We start from the raw sequence: 13,705 nt of genomic DNA on the forward strand, positions 1-13,705 counted from the left end.
GCATATGTAATTACAATACGTTCAAGGATATCATAACCTCTCAAGTAACGTTCAAGAAACTCAAGTAACTCACACAAATTTTTATTTCACTGGAAAATAATCAATAAGAGAAAATGAATGCTACAGTTATAGAAGAACAAACTACAAATATATTTTGGTTCTATTACTTTTCCTAATATACACACATGCCAATCGATTAAGAACTTTATCCGTTTTAATAATGTTCTGGGCTACTATTATTGTAAATCTCTTGATGTTCCCCGCTTTAATTTATTTGCCAGACACAATGCGGTCGACAACAATTGCAGGACGTCGGCTGTCCTAATGGAAAATGACCGGATCAAACCCTCAATCCTTTCAGTCACGTTTGTCCTTGTTGCCTAGCCTGGAATTAGACAACGAGACAACCTTGACCCGACTGTTGGCTGCATTGTCCACCCCGTTGGCTCGGACCGCTTAATTTGATACTTCTGCGCCCGCTTTAATCCGTGTTGAATACACCCAAAACTGGTTCCATACACATTTCGACACAAATATTGTAACATTTCAATATTACTTTTTCCAACACTTAGATGACAACTGCGTTAACTGATGAAAATCGCATATTTGGCCAATTTGCTATTCATCCTCTCTGCTTTTAAAATCGAGTAACCAGAGTTGTCATCATATTTAATTGAGGTGTCGAAAAAACTCAAAGAAACTAGTTCTTTCGTAAGCAATATGGCCGTGTTTATAACTTTGTGTAACTTGTGTTTAATAATAATATGTGTTAAATTTCCGACAAAACATCCATTTAAAAGTGTAAGAAAACTAACTAATTATAGAATCTATTTGCATTCGATCACCGATATCGCAAATCGCCATTCACCCAGAAATAATGGTATTATCGATAAGTGCGTATTGAGTTCTCCATCCCTGGCTATAGCACGTTTCGGAAGAAAGTTTTTTGACAATAAGATAATTAATACTTTAATTGGCTTATACAATGAATAACCAAATTATTTGCGATCAAGTCTTTCTTGCTCATGCTGAAGATGAATTGTTACTTATTTACGACGATGAAATTAATTTCCATGAGGAGCCTGCCCCAATCCTTGAGGACGTCTGGAAAAGCGAGGACGACGTGACTCCAGAAGAGATTCTAGTCGAAGTCGAAGGCTACGGAGCTTTACAGGAAGTAGAGGACACTCCTATAGTTTACGAAATCTCGGATAGCGAGAATGAAATGACTCCAGAAGAGAATGTGGAAAAAAATGTCACTTACGATGTAGACCTTTCGGCCATAATCCAGACTTGCGATATCTTTCATCCAGAAAAACTTCTGGTCTACATTCACGGTCAAAATTTCACATTTCCAGATTCGGGATTCTTTGCGGAGCAGTGCGATAACTTGAATGCACTCAATGTGACCTACAATACGATCTGGTCTCAGACTTTTAGCCATTCTCCTGGAGAAGTGACCGATGTGACCGACTTAATCCTTCATCGCAACCACGACTTCATCTTCCAGGCACACTCGCCGCCATCGATCCCCAGCTTGTATGCCGAACATTGTCCTCGTCACCGCAAAACCACACGAAACGTCTTCTGGGCCGACATGGAGGAGGTGTCCTGCATCTTGCTGCATTCGGCGGCCGCCCATGTAGAGCCCCCCGCTTATGTGCACGACGACACGGTTACTTTTGTTGCCAAGGGTCTCACCTTGGCCAAGGAGTACATGACTGATGGGGAAACTCTCCCGAGCGGACCGCAGAGCATCGGTCGCCTGGTGGCCGCCATTGTCATGGACAGGAAGTCGGCCGTTGTAATGGCATATGCCGTGAACCACTTCGTTCCTCAGACTTTGACCGATGACAACACAGGCGAAGTGTCGGGCCTAACGCTCAATAACATCATTCGCGGATTTGCCATCAACGACCACTTCCGTCGCATCATTATCGAAAAGACCTGTCCCGTTCTTCCCGTGGTGAACCAAATTCCAAACTAATAGTTCCCAGCCATCGCATCAAATCAATTTATATAATTCATGTGGCTAGTTTGAGCATTTAGGAGGGTAACACAAGAACAACCAGAAAACTGAATAAAAGTATTAAATAAAAACTGTTGTCCTTAAAACTATTAAGGTGTCTGTAATTTCTTTTTTAATTAAAATGTATAACATATACAGTCTTTGTTTTAGAATGTTATTATTAGAAATGGGTTATATTTCATTCATCATATAAGGCTTAAAATATAAAAAGAAAATCAAAAACTGTGCCTTCAATGAATTTTTAAATATTTTATTTTTATGATGAATGCGTAAAAACTAGTAATGATAAATAATTTTACCAGAAAAACTAAGCAAACCCAATATTTAAACTTAGATTTTCAGATAACTAAATGTTTGCTTTAAAATGGTGGTTGCATAGAAAATGTTAACTATTTTGCACTTTGCTTTATGTAACAGATATATAACAAATCATAGGAAATCGATTAATTTTTTAAAATTTGTACTTACATTTTTTTCTTACACTCCAATGAAAAGACTTCTTTAAGTTATTCAATTTTATTATTTTATTGTATGTAATGCAATAAATTTCTCAGTTAAAGTTCACATAGTTCTTAGTTTCGTTTACATATGTATATGTGTATGTAAGTATTTTCGTTATTAGTCGGTACTTAACAATAAACTTTGCTATATCATGAGTACACGTGTGTGTTCGAGTGTCTGTCTTTAAAAAGTAGCCCCCACACCTTTGCGAATTTGGGACTTTAGCGTGTAATGCGATTTATTTACAATTAGTCGGGTGTTGATAATTACACGAATGGCGTCTACACGTTAATCGAGTTGATGAAAAACACTTAAGAGCTTAGAAATGTATTTTGATTTCGATTTGTATCGTACTCGCTATGGTCATATATGTACGTCGCTTAGGTCTAACAAACTGTCATTGTTCAACATTCAGTTTAATGGGGGTGTCCAATCCGGCTGTTGGTGGCTTTTTGGCGGGAAATTAAAAGGCTGAACATAAGTGTCAGGGTTGGGCGCTGCTGGGGGGTGGGTGGCTCAAAGGTGGTTAGCCGCAGACCACGAGCATTTGATGCATTCAAGCCGGAATGTGTTAATTGTCCACACCCGTGAAAAGAATCCCCGTTCAATTAACCCCTTCCTGCCCACCGCCACTGTAATATTGACCGCAGAAATTTATTTCCGTGGCTTTTTCTCGCCCGTCTGCGGAGCGTGTTTGCGTTGGCTCACAGCTGCTTGCGGTTAACTTGGCCCGGGATCAATTTGTTAAGCGCTCAAAGACGGGCGCATCAAGTATACGCAGGGTGTGACAGCCGATGCCTTGGGACAATCGCACACATAATTAATGCCGCTTTGAGGGCATTGTTTGATTGGGAGTGGGAGTGGCAGTGGGCCTGCACCTAATTGCAATTAAGTTGACGCTGCAGCCTCAATTTCCACGTACACGTACAAATTCAGGAGCAGAGACAACTTTAATTCATTTCAGACGATTTTTATGGGATTTGCCGTGGATCGGGGGGAGTGCGTGTAATTAAAAAGGACGTTAAGTGGATAAATAAATACGAGCCGAACCTGCGGGTTGGCGATGCACACAATGTTTACATTTTGTCCGTTTGATTCGTTTTATTTATTTCTTTGGCCGCCTTGCGCCTTTGTCTCCTGCCGCCTGCCGCTTTTTTGTTTATTTATTTATTTTATGTATTTATTTGTATCGTTTAAATGCAATTCATTAGTGTTTGGAATACGTCTCTGGTTGGATTCTGCCATTTATATTATTTGTATATTCAATTAATTTACATTTTGCTGAACGATTTCGCAATAGAGTTATATACAGTTCGCGATTCAGTCCGCTGAATTCAATAAATTTACTTTCGTTATCAATTAAATTGTTTTTGCTTGCTGAACGCGCCCATTTCGTCCATTCCGATCAATGAGTGTATTTGCTATAATTTTTTGTTCTTACGCCATATTTACTTTATGAATTTTGGTTTTTCCCGCATGTTTCGAGCTTGTTCGTGAGATAAGAGCACATAAAATAGAGTTCCATAAATTGGCTATGCAAATGTTTGCGATGTGCCACATACATACATCGCAGTCCGAATATGTGGGTGCTATGTTTGCCAAAGATAATGCTGAATAAACTCCTTGGAAATCATTCAGAACTTCTCCGATCCCTGGGACGGCCTATTCAATTTTTCAAATTTATTGGCGAAAGAAGTTTCGATTCCCCTGACCAGCAACGAGGTCACCGGCCAGAGTCCAGTATTTGCTAAAAATAATAAATATTCAAAACTGTCCGGCATCCGTGTGTGAGTGAGAGAGAAAAAGAGCGAGAGAAGGTGAGGAGGAAAACTGTGCGAGGAGTGCGGGAGATAAGGCTAATTGAAAAGTTCAGCATGTCGCCGCATAGGAAGGAGACAGCAAATGTTGTTCCAGACTCAAATTGCCATGCAAATGCATTCGAGTAGCATTTTTCCCAAAAACGCATTCGTTTGATGGCAGGAATTTCCCAGATCCCGATCCCCCTTCCTGCCCGGCTCGCCCATGGGGTCCGAATGGTTTCAGGATATCGATGCAATTTCACATCGGACTGCATAAATATTTACTGTTATTCATTTATGCAAACTTACTCGGTATTTTCCACAAAACATAGGCCCCGCCACTCACGCAACCAAACTGAACAGAAAAACCCAAACATAACTACGTAACGAATTCAGTTAGGAGTCAGCCTAAGACTAGGGGCTTACTAACTAGTTCGCTTAGAGCCGGTAGAACTTACGATTAGCTGGGGCTCGGGATTCTCGAAACTGTCTGGGATACGGACTCATCCTCTATATGTATTGGTTAATAGTTAGTGGATAAAATCAACTAGCTTACAACATGCACTCGGTTATTACGTTAAATCTCTCTTTTCTTCTCGCTTTTTCTATTTGGGCCTATCGAATTTATTTGGTTTTCATTTACTTTTTACGTTGGCAGAGTGTTGGGATTCCCATCTTCTCACTGTCTAGTAGCTGCTTTCAGACCATTTAGTTTGGCTTGCTGGCATTGACATGTCATGTGCGGTGGCCCACTCCGATGAGGATGACGCTGAGCAGGAGCGCCAGGATGCTGAGAGCGTAGGCCCGGGTGGTGGCTGCCGAGGATGTGACCGCCGAGGCCGACGATTCGCCTGGGAAAACAATCAGAGGGAGCAATCAGACACTGACACTAACTTAAAAGGCATTCGGATATTTTAGTTATGTATTTTTAATGCAGCACGACTTTAATGTCTATACTTTATTTCTATTGGACGTTTTTTGCTAGCAAATGCTTGGACTGCAACTTACCATTTATTATGTTCAGCGTTACGGTCGCACTGGGGCTATTCGACGGGCTACATGTGTAATTGCCAGTATCGCGCTTCTTGGCCGACTCGATGATTAATGAGCCAATCTGCAGGAGAGAGAAAAAAACACAGGCCCACTGAGTTACGTACTATATTCAGAGAGCCAAGGAAAAGTTTGGAAAAGAAAAAGATAAACACAGGCAGTTTTCACTCGGACATGGGCACACGTATTCCAAATATCGGGCATGTGCCGGAAACTGACTTTTTGCCCCGCGGCAGGGGATGAAAGTTATGACCAGGCCAATTAGGAGAAATGCGACACAACTGAAACTTTGCGAAACAATATTATAATATTTCTCGCTTGCCAACGGCAGCCAAGAATCCATTCCAAGTTGAGTGTAATTAAATTAAAATAAACAAGGGAGTCTTTTGGACCTGGCCAAGTGGAAGATGCTTTGAGCTACGGATGGAATTAGTTTACAACAATTAAATAATTTACATCAATAAAATTGCTGTGAAGTGAATAATTTCAAGGAAAAGATTTTTAAAGTGATAAATTTATCATAATTGCTTAAAGTAATTAGTTTAGTAAGATGCTTTAAATTAAGAACTCAAAAATGTTATGATCTACTTAAGTATATAACTAATATGTAACCACTGTGCACTTACCGTGCTCTGGCCTTCGCCGGAGGCCTCCGGCAGGTTGGGATCCAGTTGCGTGCGGTGGCGCCGGGAGTCGGCCGCCAGCTGCTCGGCGCCGTGGTACCACATGATGAACGTGGGCGGCTCCAAGGCGCCACGCACAATGCAGCGGAGCACCACGTTGCTGCCCGCCTTCACGTAGCGGTCCGGCTCTCCCAGGATCTCCGTGCGGGGAACTGCGGCATGCGGAAGAGTGGAGAAGAGCAGAAGAGCAGTGCGGATAAGTGGAAGTGGCAAATTCGGCGCTCCGAAATTGTGTCATTTCGCTAATCTATTGAATTAACAGCTACGAGACACGTCGCACACGTAAATCCTGCTGTGGCAGGGCGACACTCCGCCTCCCAAGAAAATCCACTTTTCAATTTTTCACTTACTGATTCCAGCTTGAACTACGCCCATCCCCCGCCCCCCCTGGGTGATTTTTTGGCCAACAGACACGCACATGCATAACAAACTAAGAGTTGTGTCAAACAAAACTGGAAGAAAAGCAGCAAAAAAGGCGGTGAATAGGGAGAGCACACACACACACAAACGAACAAGTTGGAAATGTTGGCGCATACATTTTCACACGACCTTCCGCCGCCCCGCGGCGTCACCTTCCCCCCGGCACCCAGGAAAAGCGGGAAAACTGGGCGTCTTCATTTGCTAGGGCAGCGTGGAGCGACGTGAGCTTTGAAATTTGACAAAATCACGTTTTCCCGAGTTTTCACTGCTGTTACACAAAAATGTGCAAAATGAGTGCGCCGAGAATTTACACAAAATGCACCACTATGCCCCAGAGTATCTGTGTGTGTGGACTCCTGCATGGCCGTGTAGTACCAGTACGTACTGTAGTCGGGGAGCACGCGCCACGTTTTGGTTTGACACCAAACTGTGTCAGCTTGTCAAAATCGTCATGTTGTTGCATGTTAGTTTTCCAGCTGCTTGACTGGAGATTCGCGACACAGCAGCAAAAAATACATATGCAAAAAATTGACTAACAGTACGTAGTGCGGCAGCTGAAGCAGCAGCAAGTGCAATGTCATTAGCAACCGTTCCAATTTATCACCCACGCAACTTTTTATCTGGGGATATCACCGCCACGGTGAGGGATTTTTTCAGTCGGCAAATTGCGACTCTCACATGGCTCTAATTAAGTCGCGGAGTGGGGGCATGATGTAAAAAAGCAGCAGTTTAAAATTCATTTTCACAAGTACAACAAAGTGGAACGATGTATGTACTATGTATTTCTTTGGTACCCTGGCAAAATCGGATAACAAAGGCTGGTAATTACAAAAAATGTAAATAAACACTAGGAAAATAAAATGGATAAATGAAAGAACAATTAGGGACAGAAAACTATTTCTTTAATGGATTGTGTAAAATGTAAGGATGGCTGACTGCTCGAGTGGAGTGTTTATTATTGACTAAGAGAGTAACACTATGAAATTACTTTAAATAAACAAACGCTTTCACAAACTTCACGTGCTTTTAAAACTCTCCTCTTCTTCTTTTCTGCATGTATCGATATCATGCCGATTAGCTATTGATAAAAACTATCGGTTTATGTTTTAATTATTCCTGGACAACAACCCGCTCGTTACAATTGCTTTGTATTGAAAATGATTGCTACACTAAAGGCATTAACATATTAAATTGGCCGTCCGTTAGACAGTTATTATTACTAAAGAATCTTTTGTCTATTTAAGTTATGCAAATCCAGAATTTTTTTTAAAGATGTAAATAAATGACATTGGTAGAGCAGTTGTTTTACAAATTTTGGCATGAAGTCGATGGCGATGTGCGATCTTAATTTATACCAAGGGCGTCGGCAGGGCACTGGACCTAAATGGAATTTACTGCTTATCACATAACTTCCCTTTGTTTATTTACACTATGCACTGTTCTTATTCTCATAGTCAATCTGCCTCCAATTCTATCGATTTGCTTCCCATACATAAGCTGCTTGATAGGTGCTTTCACTAAGAGTTTCCAGTGTTGGGAGATGAATTCTACTATCTGACATGGTATGTATGGTATGTGATAGTTGAGAAAGTCGACTACAGCTTTCTCTCTTGAATATTAACACTATTCTTGATTATTACCAATACAAATATATATTATTCATATCAAAGAAATTTCTTGCACAAAATCGTTTTAATGTTGTGGAAACTAATTTGCTCGTGGCGTATTTACAAAATATATTGCAACTATTTTATTTAAAACTCACAAACACAACCTAGCCCATCAAAAAAAAAAAACCATATACAAATAGACTGGTGGGACAAATTTTCAAATTAATTTGAATGCCAACATCGACTCGGAACTATAATGCTTAGTGCTTAGAAATATTTTAAATAGAAAGGAAGCTGAATGAGAGCCGCAGAAACAGAAACCAGAAAACTTTGACCACATTTCGGCTAATTCTCCGAGCACAAAGGGCGTGCGAAGTGCGAAGGGAAGGGAATTGGTTAAGAGTGTCAAGCGAATTGCAGCAACTTAAATTAATTGAGTTTATGGCGAAATGCTTTTAGGCAAATTAGTCGAGAGGCGGTGCGCAAACATCACAGGGAAATTGTCACTTTTGATGGCGAGATAAAGTGCGCTCCTCAAAAAAAATAATAAAACCAAAAGAAAACCCCAAAATTGGCTTTGGCCATACAAGATTAGCAGCAAATTAAATAAGACCAAGCCATCCGAGAATGAATTCGAAATGAGACGGGGAATGAAAAGCTCAACCCAGGAGATGAGATGAGATGATCTGAGCTGAACAGAACAGAACAGAACAGAACAGAACAGAAAGCAAATCTCATAAAACCAAATCTAGTTTGTCGTTCAATGATGCAGAAAAAAAATATATTCATTCATTCATTTGGCATTCATGTGTGCGAGTCACCGTGGTTGCGAATGGTTTTCTTTTTTCCGTTCACGCGCGAAAAGCCCACCCATGGATTCGGATCATAAGAATAAATCAGTACAGTTGCCAGGGAAAAGTTTAAAAGATTATTACATAAGCAGACTTGATGTTTTTCGGGACATTAACAACGATTTGGCTCCATTGTGCTGCCCATTTGGGTGACCTAGAAACTCGAGTAAATGAACCAAAACCAAAGAGGTTGACATTTTAACCAGCAACAAAGCAAATAAGGATCTCTGTCCCAGTCGTCCCCCCCACCACTCTCCGCTGTTAACATAACAAATTGACCGAAAACTACGAGCCTATTACCCCAGCTCTTGCTCTGCATCCGAATATGGCCCAGAAATCAAGCAGCAGGCAGGCAAAGGCCAAAGCCTCAACATAAAATCCATTGCCAAAGACTCGGAATCGAATTCATTCAGCGCCAACGGGTGGTGGTGGATGGTGGGTCAAGGCGGGTGATTTTGCCTGGTTTGGGATGCTTGTGGGGGTGGAAAGTGGGGAGTGGGTGGTTGGTGCGAAAATCGACAACATGCAAAGGGAGTTTGCACAGACAAAACGATGCAATAAATACAAATTACAATGCAAAGGCACAAAATCAGCCAAGCAGGGCGACACCAAAAGCAGAGTGGGTAGTGGGAAAAGCTGGCAGGAAAAACTGCAAAGTGGTGGTCAAGGGAGGTGGAGAATAGGTGCTGCCGATAATGGTTATGGCCAGGCGAATTGGGAGAAAAGGAGCAAAGGAACCGGAAGCACCACGCACACCCAAATTCAACTTCAAACAAACAAAGGGCGATTGGTCCACGGACCACGGGGAAAATGGAAATGGCCATGGACGAAGGCCAAACGACTGCAAATAATGGTTATGCAGAAAGAGACGTCGAGGCGGGGCGAGAAAGAGACGGATCGTCGAATCCCTGCCGGGCATGAATAGAAATCCTTTATGCTTAAACTTGTCGTTAGATTAACGCAAATGTGGCCGCGCATACGAAATTCAGATAGGCGAATATTTTTGGCTCCGGATACCTGTTGGCTGCCACGCCCGACGCCCACTCCCAATTTCTCTAAGCTAACACTAAAACAAATCGATCTTGCGCTATTTCGTAATAAATTAAATCAAATAAGATTTCAGCAAAAATGTTTAAAAAATATTTAAATATATATTGCACTAAGATTGCAAAATTAATTACTTTGTTGTAATTTGTAATTCAAGTTGTGTGCACCTGAAATACATAGTGTGCTCATACAGCAAATCTAATTTAACTCGGTACACTTTCCAAGTTTTCTATTTTATTTCAGTTTTAAGAAGTGAATCTGATTATTCCCAGTGGACACGCACACATGAGGTTTTCGCATACATGCGCAAGTGTTTAGCATACAAATTAGCTGAGCCGGAAATGCGAAAATCACTTTTTGGCAACACCATTATCCAGTCTATTGCCCTTGCCCTCATTTTTCCCTGCTCATCCCTCGATTCAGCATGATGTGTCCTTTTTTGTGCCGGCAGCTAGCTCCTCGGGCTGGATCTCCATAAAACCAAAGTGTTAGTTGGATAAAAGAAAATTCAATTTGTTGGCTTCAAATGCAAATTGACTTTTTACTTTCACTGCCTGGCGCGCTCTTCTTTTCGTTGCCATCTGAGCTGGGCTAAATTGACCTTAAATTGTCAAAGAATTTGAAGTGGAGTGGGCGGAAAATCCTGGGGTGGTGGTTGCTGCGGCTGCTGCTGATTTTTTCCCTGAAATGAAACACTCGGGATCGACTTCACGAGAGTTCCGCTCTTTATTCGCGCACTTGTAACTTAAGACTACCTTAACACTAACAGTGGAAATACAGCGGGACCGCGGAGTGGTGAATACATTGCGGGAAGGGAGGAGAGCGAGAGAAGAGAAGGAGAGCGCGAGCAGCGGTGCTTGCGAGCCGTGGAGAAGCTTCGAGTAAAAGCATTGGCCGCTTACACTGCCGCTCAACTGTTTGCGCCCTTCTGGCGTGAACATTCTCCCCCCCCTTGCGTAGGCAAAGGTATCCCTGGCCGGCTAGACATCAGGATCGGCCTCTTCATTCCGTGCACGCTCCAGAAACGGTCCATCCGAACACCGTGTTCTGCGCGACGGGCAAGCCATCATCAATTTTTAGGAACCCCGGTTGGATCAAGTTGGCATATACATCTGATCCCAACACGAGGGAGATGGAGGCCGGCCGGTGGAAGCGCTCGTCCGCGAGACGAACACCGTCAAACTTGGCCCTGGCGGCGTCGCTCAGAGCTTGGATGGGTGTCCGGATCCTTAGGCTGGGTTCGACCTTCAGGACGACGTTGAGTCGGAAGGTGCTTGTTCGGGACCGGAGTGTCACCGAGCAGACCTCGTTGCCTCCCAGCCGGGCGATGGGCAGCCGGAACGCAGCCGCCAACGACCGGTCGATGCTGCTCACCGGCATACATGGGTCGATCATGGCCCCGGTCTCGAAGGTCTTCGAGCCCGTGTCCAGCACGACGATGGCTGTAGGCAGAATGGGAACAGCCTTCTGCTGCCCCGTTGCCACCGCCGGAGACGCGACGGAGACCTTCGGACGCCGCTGATTGTTGGCGACTGGGGCTGGTGGTGGAATGCGGGAAATCCGGACCGGACGAGGTGCAGCGGGATGGCGCTCTCTGCGCGTCGGAGCTGGTAGCGCTGCTGGGGACGGAGCGGGACGGACCTCGTGCATGTGGAGTAGAGTGTGGTGGTCTCCTCCACACTTCTTGCATCCCTCTTGGCTTCGGCAGTCTCCTCCTGAGTGCTGATGGGCGAGGCAGTTCGAGCAGTACTTATTAATAAGTACTGCCCGAAGGCGCTTTTCAGCGCTCAGTTTGTGGAACCTCTTGCACTTCCGAAGAGGATGGATTCCAGAGCAGACTCGGCAGCGGTAGGATTTGATACCTCGAGTACGTCTGCTCTCCAACGACTGTGTGGCACGAGGACGAGGAGCCATTATTGGAGGAAGTGAGTAAGTCTGCCAATAAAAGAAATGAAGAAGCTTAGTATGAGCCGACTACTCTTTTGGCCCCGGAATGGGGGAAGTGCCCTAATCCCTAGGAACGGAGGACTCTTTGTCCTCCATCGGTAGCAGAATAACTTTGTGGATAGGGCGTTTTATGGTGCCGCGAGACGTACGGATCTCGACGACTCGAATGCGGTCGTCGGCTCCTGGAAAGGCAGAAACGATTCTGCCGAGCCGCCATTCGTGCGGTGGTAGATTGTCCTCCTTGACAACTACCATATCGTCGGCTTGGAGATTCCTGGTCGGAAATTGCCATTTGCTTCGTTTATGGAGTTCCTTAAGATACTCCTCTTTCCACCGTGCACTAAACTGCTGATGTTGTGCCTTTTTTTTCTTGCGGCGTGCAGCGGATTGTAGGACTGGACCAGCATGAAGGATATCATTTTTTGCCGACGGACTCGAAGCGTTGAATACAACGCGAAGCTTTGTAGTGGTGCTTTCGGGCTTAACTACCGCTTGATGAGGAAGATGATACGATGGAGAATTGTGAGTCGGCGGAACTTCTTTCATATGACCCAGATCCAGGTACTCCTGGATCACGCTGTCATATTGCTCTTTTAATGGAAAGTCTCTTTTTAAACGATTTTCGTTTCTAAGAAACTGAGCTAGCGCAATGGACCTTGAATATCCTAAATCGGATCCGATATTCTCGGGATCCCGGAACGGGAGCGTCACCACGTATCTCCCGCTTGCGTCTTTTGTCGTTGTTTGGAGGAAGTTCCTTTCACAATAGGAGTCCGACTCTTTTACCATCTTTACTGGTAGATCCTCCACCTCCCAGAACTTGCTGAGAAGCGTGTCGAGCGTATCAGGGTCGCCTATTTCATGCACCTGGGTCGTGAAGGATGCGACCCGTTTCGGCTTGCCCTTGGAAATCGGCCCCGTTAGCACCCACCCGAAAATAGTTTCTTGGCCCAGGAGCGAGCCGCAAATATTTTGTCGGGTGCCATCCATCATTATGGATGGTAGAATGTCAGCCCCGATCAATACATCAATTTGAGAGCTCTCAAAAAAGGTAGGATCTGCCCAGCGGAGTGCGGGCAGGTCCTTCAAGGAATTCCGAGGGATCGGATAGGAGGGCAGTTTGCCTGAGAGCTCCGGAAGGACGTAAGCTTCAGTGTCTAACTGTAGACCTGGCTTAGTAGGAGAGCGAATCCCGAAGTGACACAGCTTCGAGGACTTCGCGGAGACTGAATGATTTAACCCGGAGACTTGGGTCTGGGTGTTGCGGAATGGCAACTTGATGAGGTTGAACAGGCGTTCTGAAATGAACGTCGCCTCGGATCCCGAGTCGATTAAGGCTCGGGCTCGGTAGCTCATCCCCAAATGGCACACGTCAATCATCGCTGTGCTCAGTAGGACGGCTGAAGTGCCGGACGCGAACAAAGTTTGCACCGCTGAGGTGCCTGCCGATGCATTTCTGCTAGAGGGTCTCGGAAGTTGCTGTGTAGGGGGCGAGGTTGAGGAACTCGCGTTTTCGGAATTTGGGGGGCTGCGATGCAGCAGCGTATGGTGCCTGCCCTTACATGTAAAGCAGCTGTGCGTGCTTGTGCAATCACGTAGCTGATGACCTCTGGCAAAACAATTCAGACATAGCTGCTTCTTTTTGATATACCCGGAGCGCGAGTCAACAGACATTTGAAGAAACCGCGGGCACAATCTTACCGGATGGTTCTCCTTCGAACATAAGTCACACCCTTTCTGTTTGGTGCTGACCTTTGTCTCGAAGGAT

General features: G+C 44.2%; 2 protein-coding genes across 4 annotated transcripts in view; one reads left to right on the forward strand and one right to left on the reverse strand.

Moving 5' to 3' along the window:
* The first annotated feature begins 758 nt into the window (after nucleotides 1-758).
* LOC6614121 lies at nucleotides 759-2,115 on the forward strand. The gene has a single exon (XM_002038538.2). The coding sequence runs from the start codon at nucleotides 986-988 to the stop codon at nucleotides 1,985-1,987; it is 1,002 nt and encodes a 333-aa protein (XP_002038574.1). The 5' UTR covers nucleotides 759-985; the 3' UTR covers nucleotides 1,988-2,115.
* Nucleotides 2,116-2,529: 414 nt separating this feature from the next.
* LOC6614122 (hemicentin-2) overlaps nucleotides 2,530-13,705 on the reverse strand; it is a 71,154-nt gene continuing 59,978 nt past the window's right edge. For 2 of the 3 annotated variants that reach the window (XM_032721224.1, XM_032721223.1), the window contains 3 exons: nucleotides 6,006-6,214; nucleotides 5,338-5,443; nucleotides 4,211-5,180 (listed from right to left, as the gene is read on the reverse strand). In XM_032721224.1, the coding sequence (XP_032577115.1) occupies nucleotides 5,065-5,180; nucleotides 5,338-5,443; nucleotides 6,006-6,214 (431 nt within the window). In that variant the 3' untranslated portion in view covers nucleotides 4,211-5,064. Of the gene's footprint in view, nucleotides 5,181-5,337; nucleotides 5,444-6,005; nucleotides 6,215-13,705 lie in introns of all 3 variants that reach the window. The other variant, XR_004362031.1, reaches the window with a different exon arrangement.

This window comes from Drosophila sechellia, chromosome 3R (assembly GCF_004382195.2).
Source record: "Drosophila sechellia strain sech25 chromosome 3R, ASM438219v1, whole genome shotgun sequence".
In the NCBI taxonomy this organism is placed as follows: domain Eukaryota; kingdom Metazoa; phylum Arthropoda; class Insecta; order Diptera; family Drosophilidae; genus Drosophila; species Drosophila sechellia.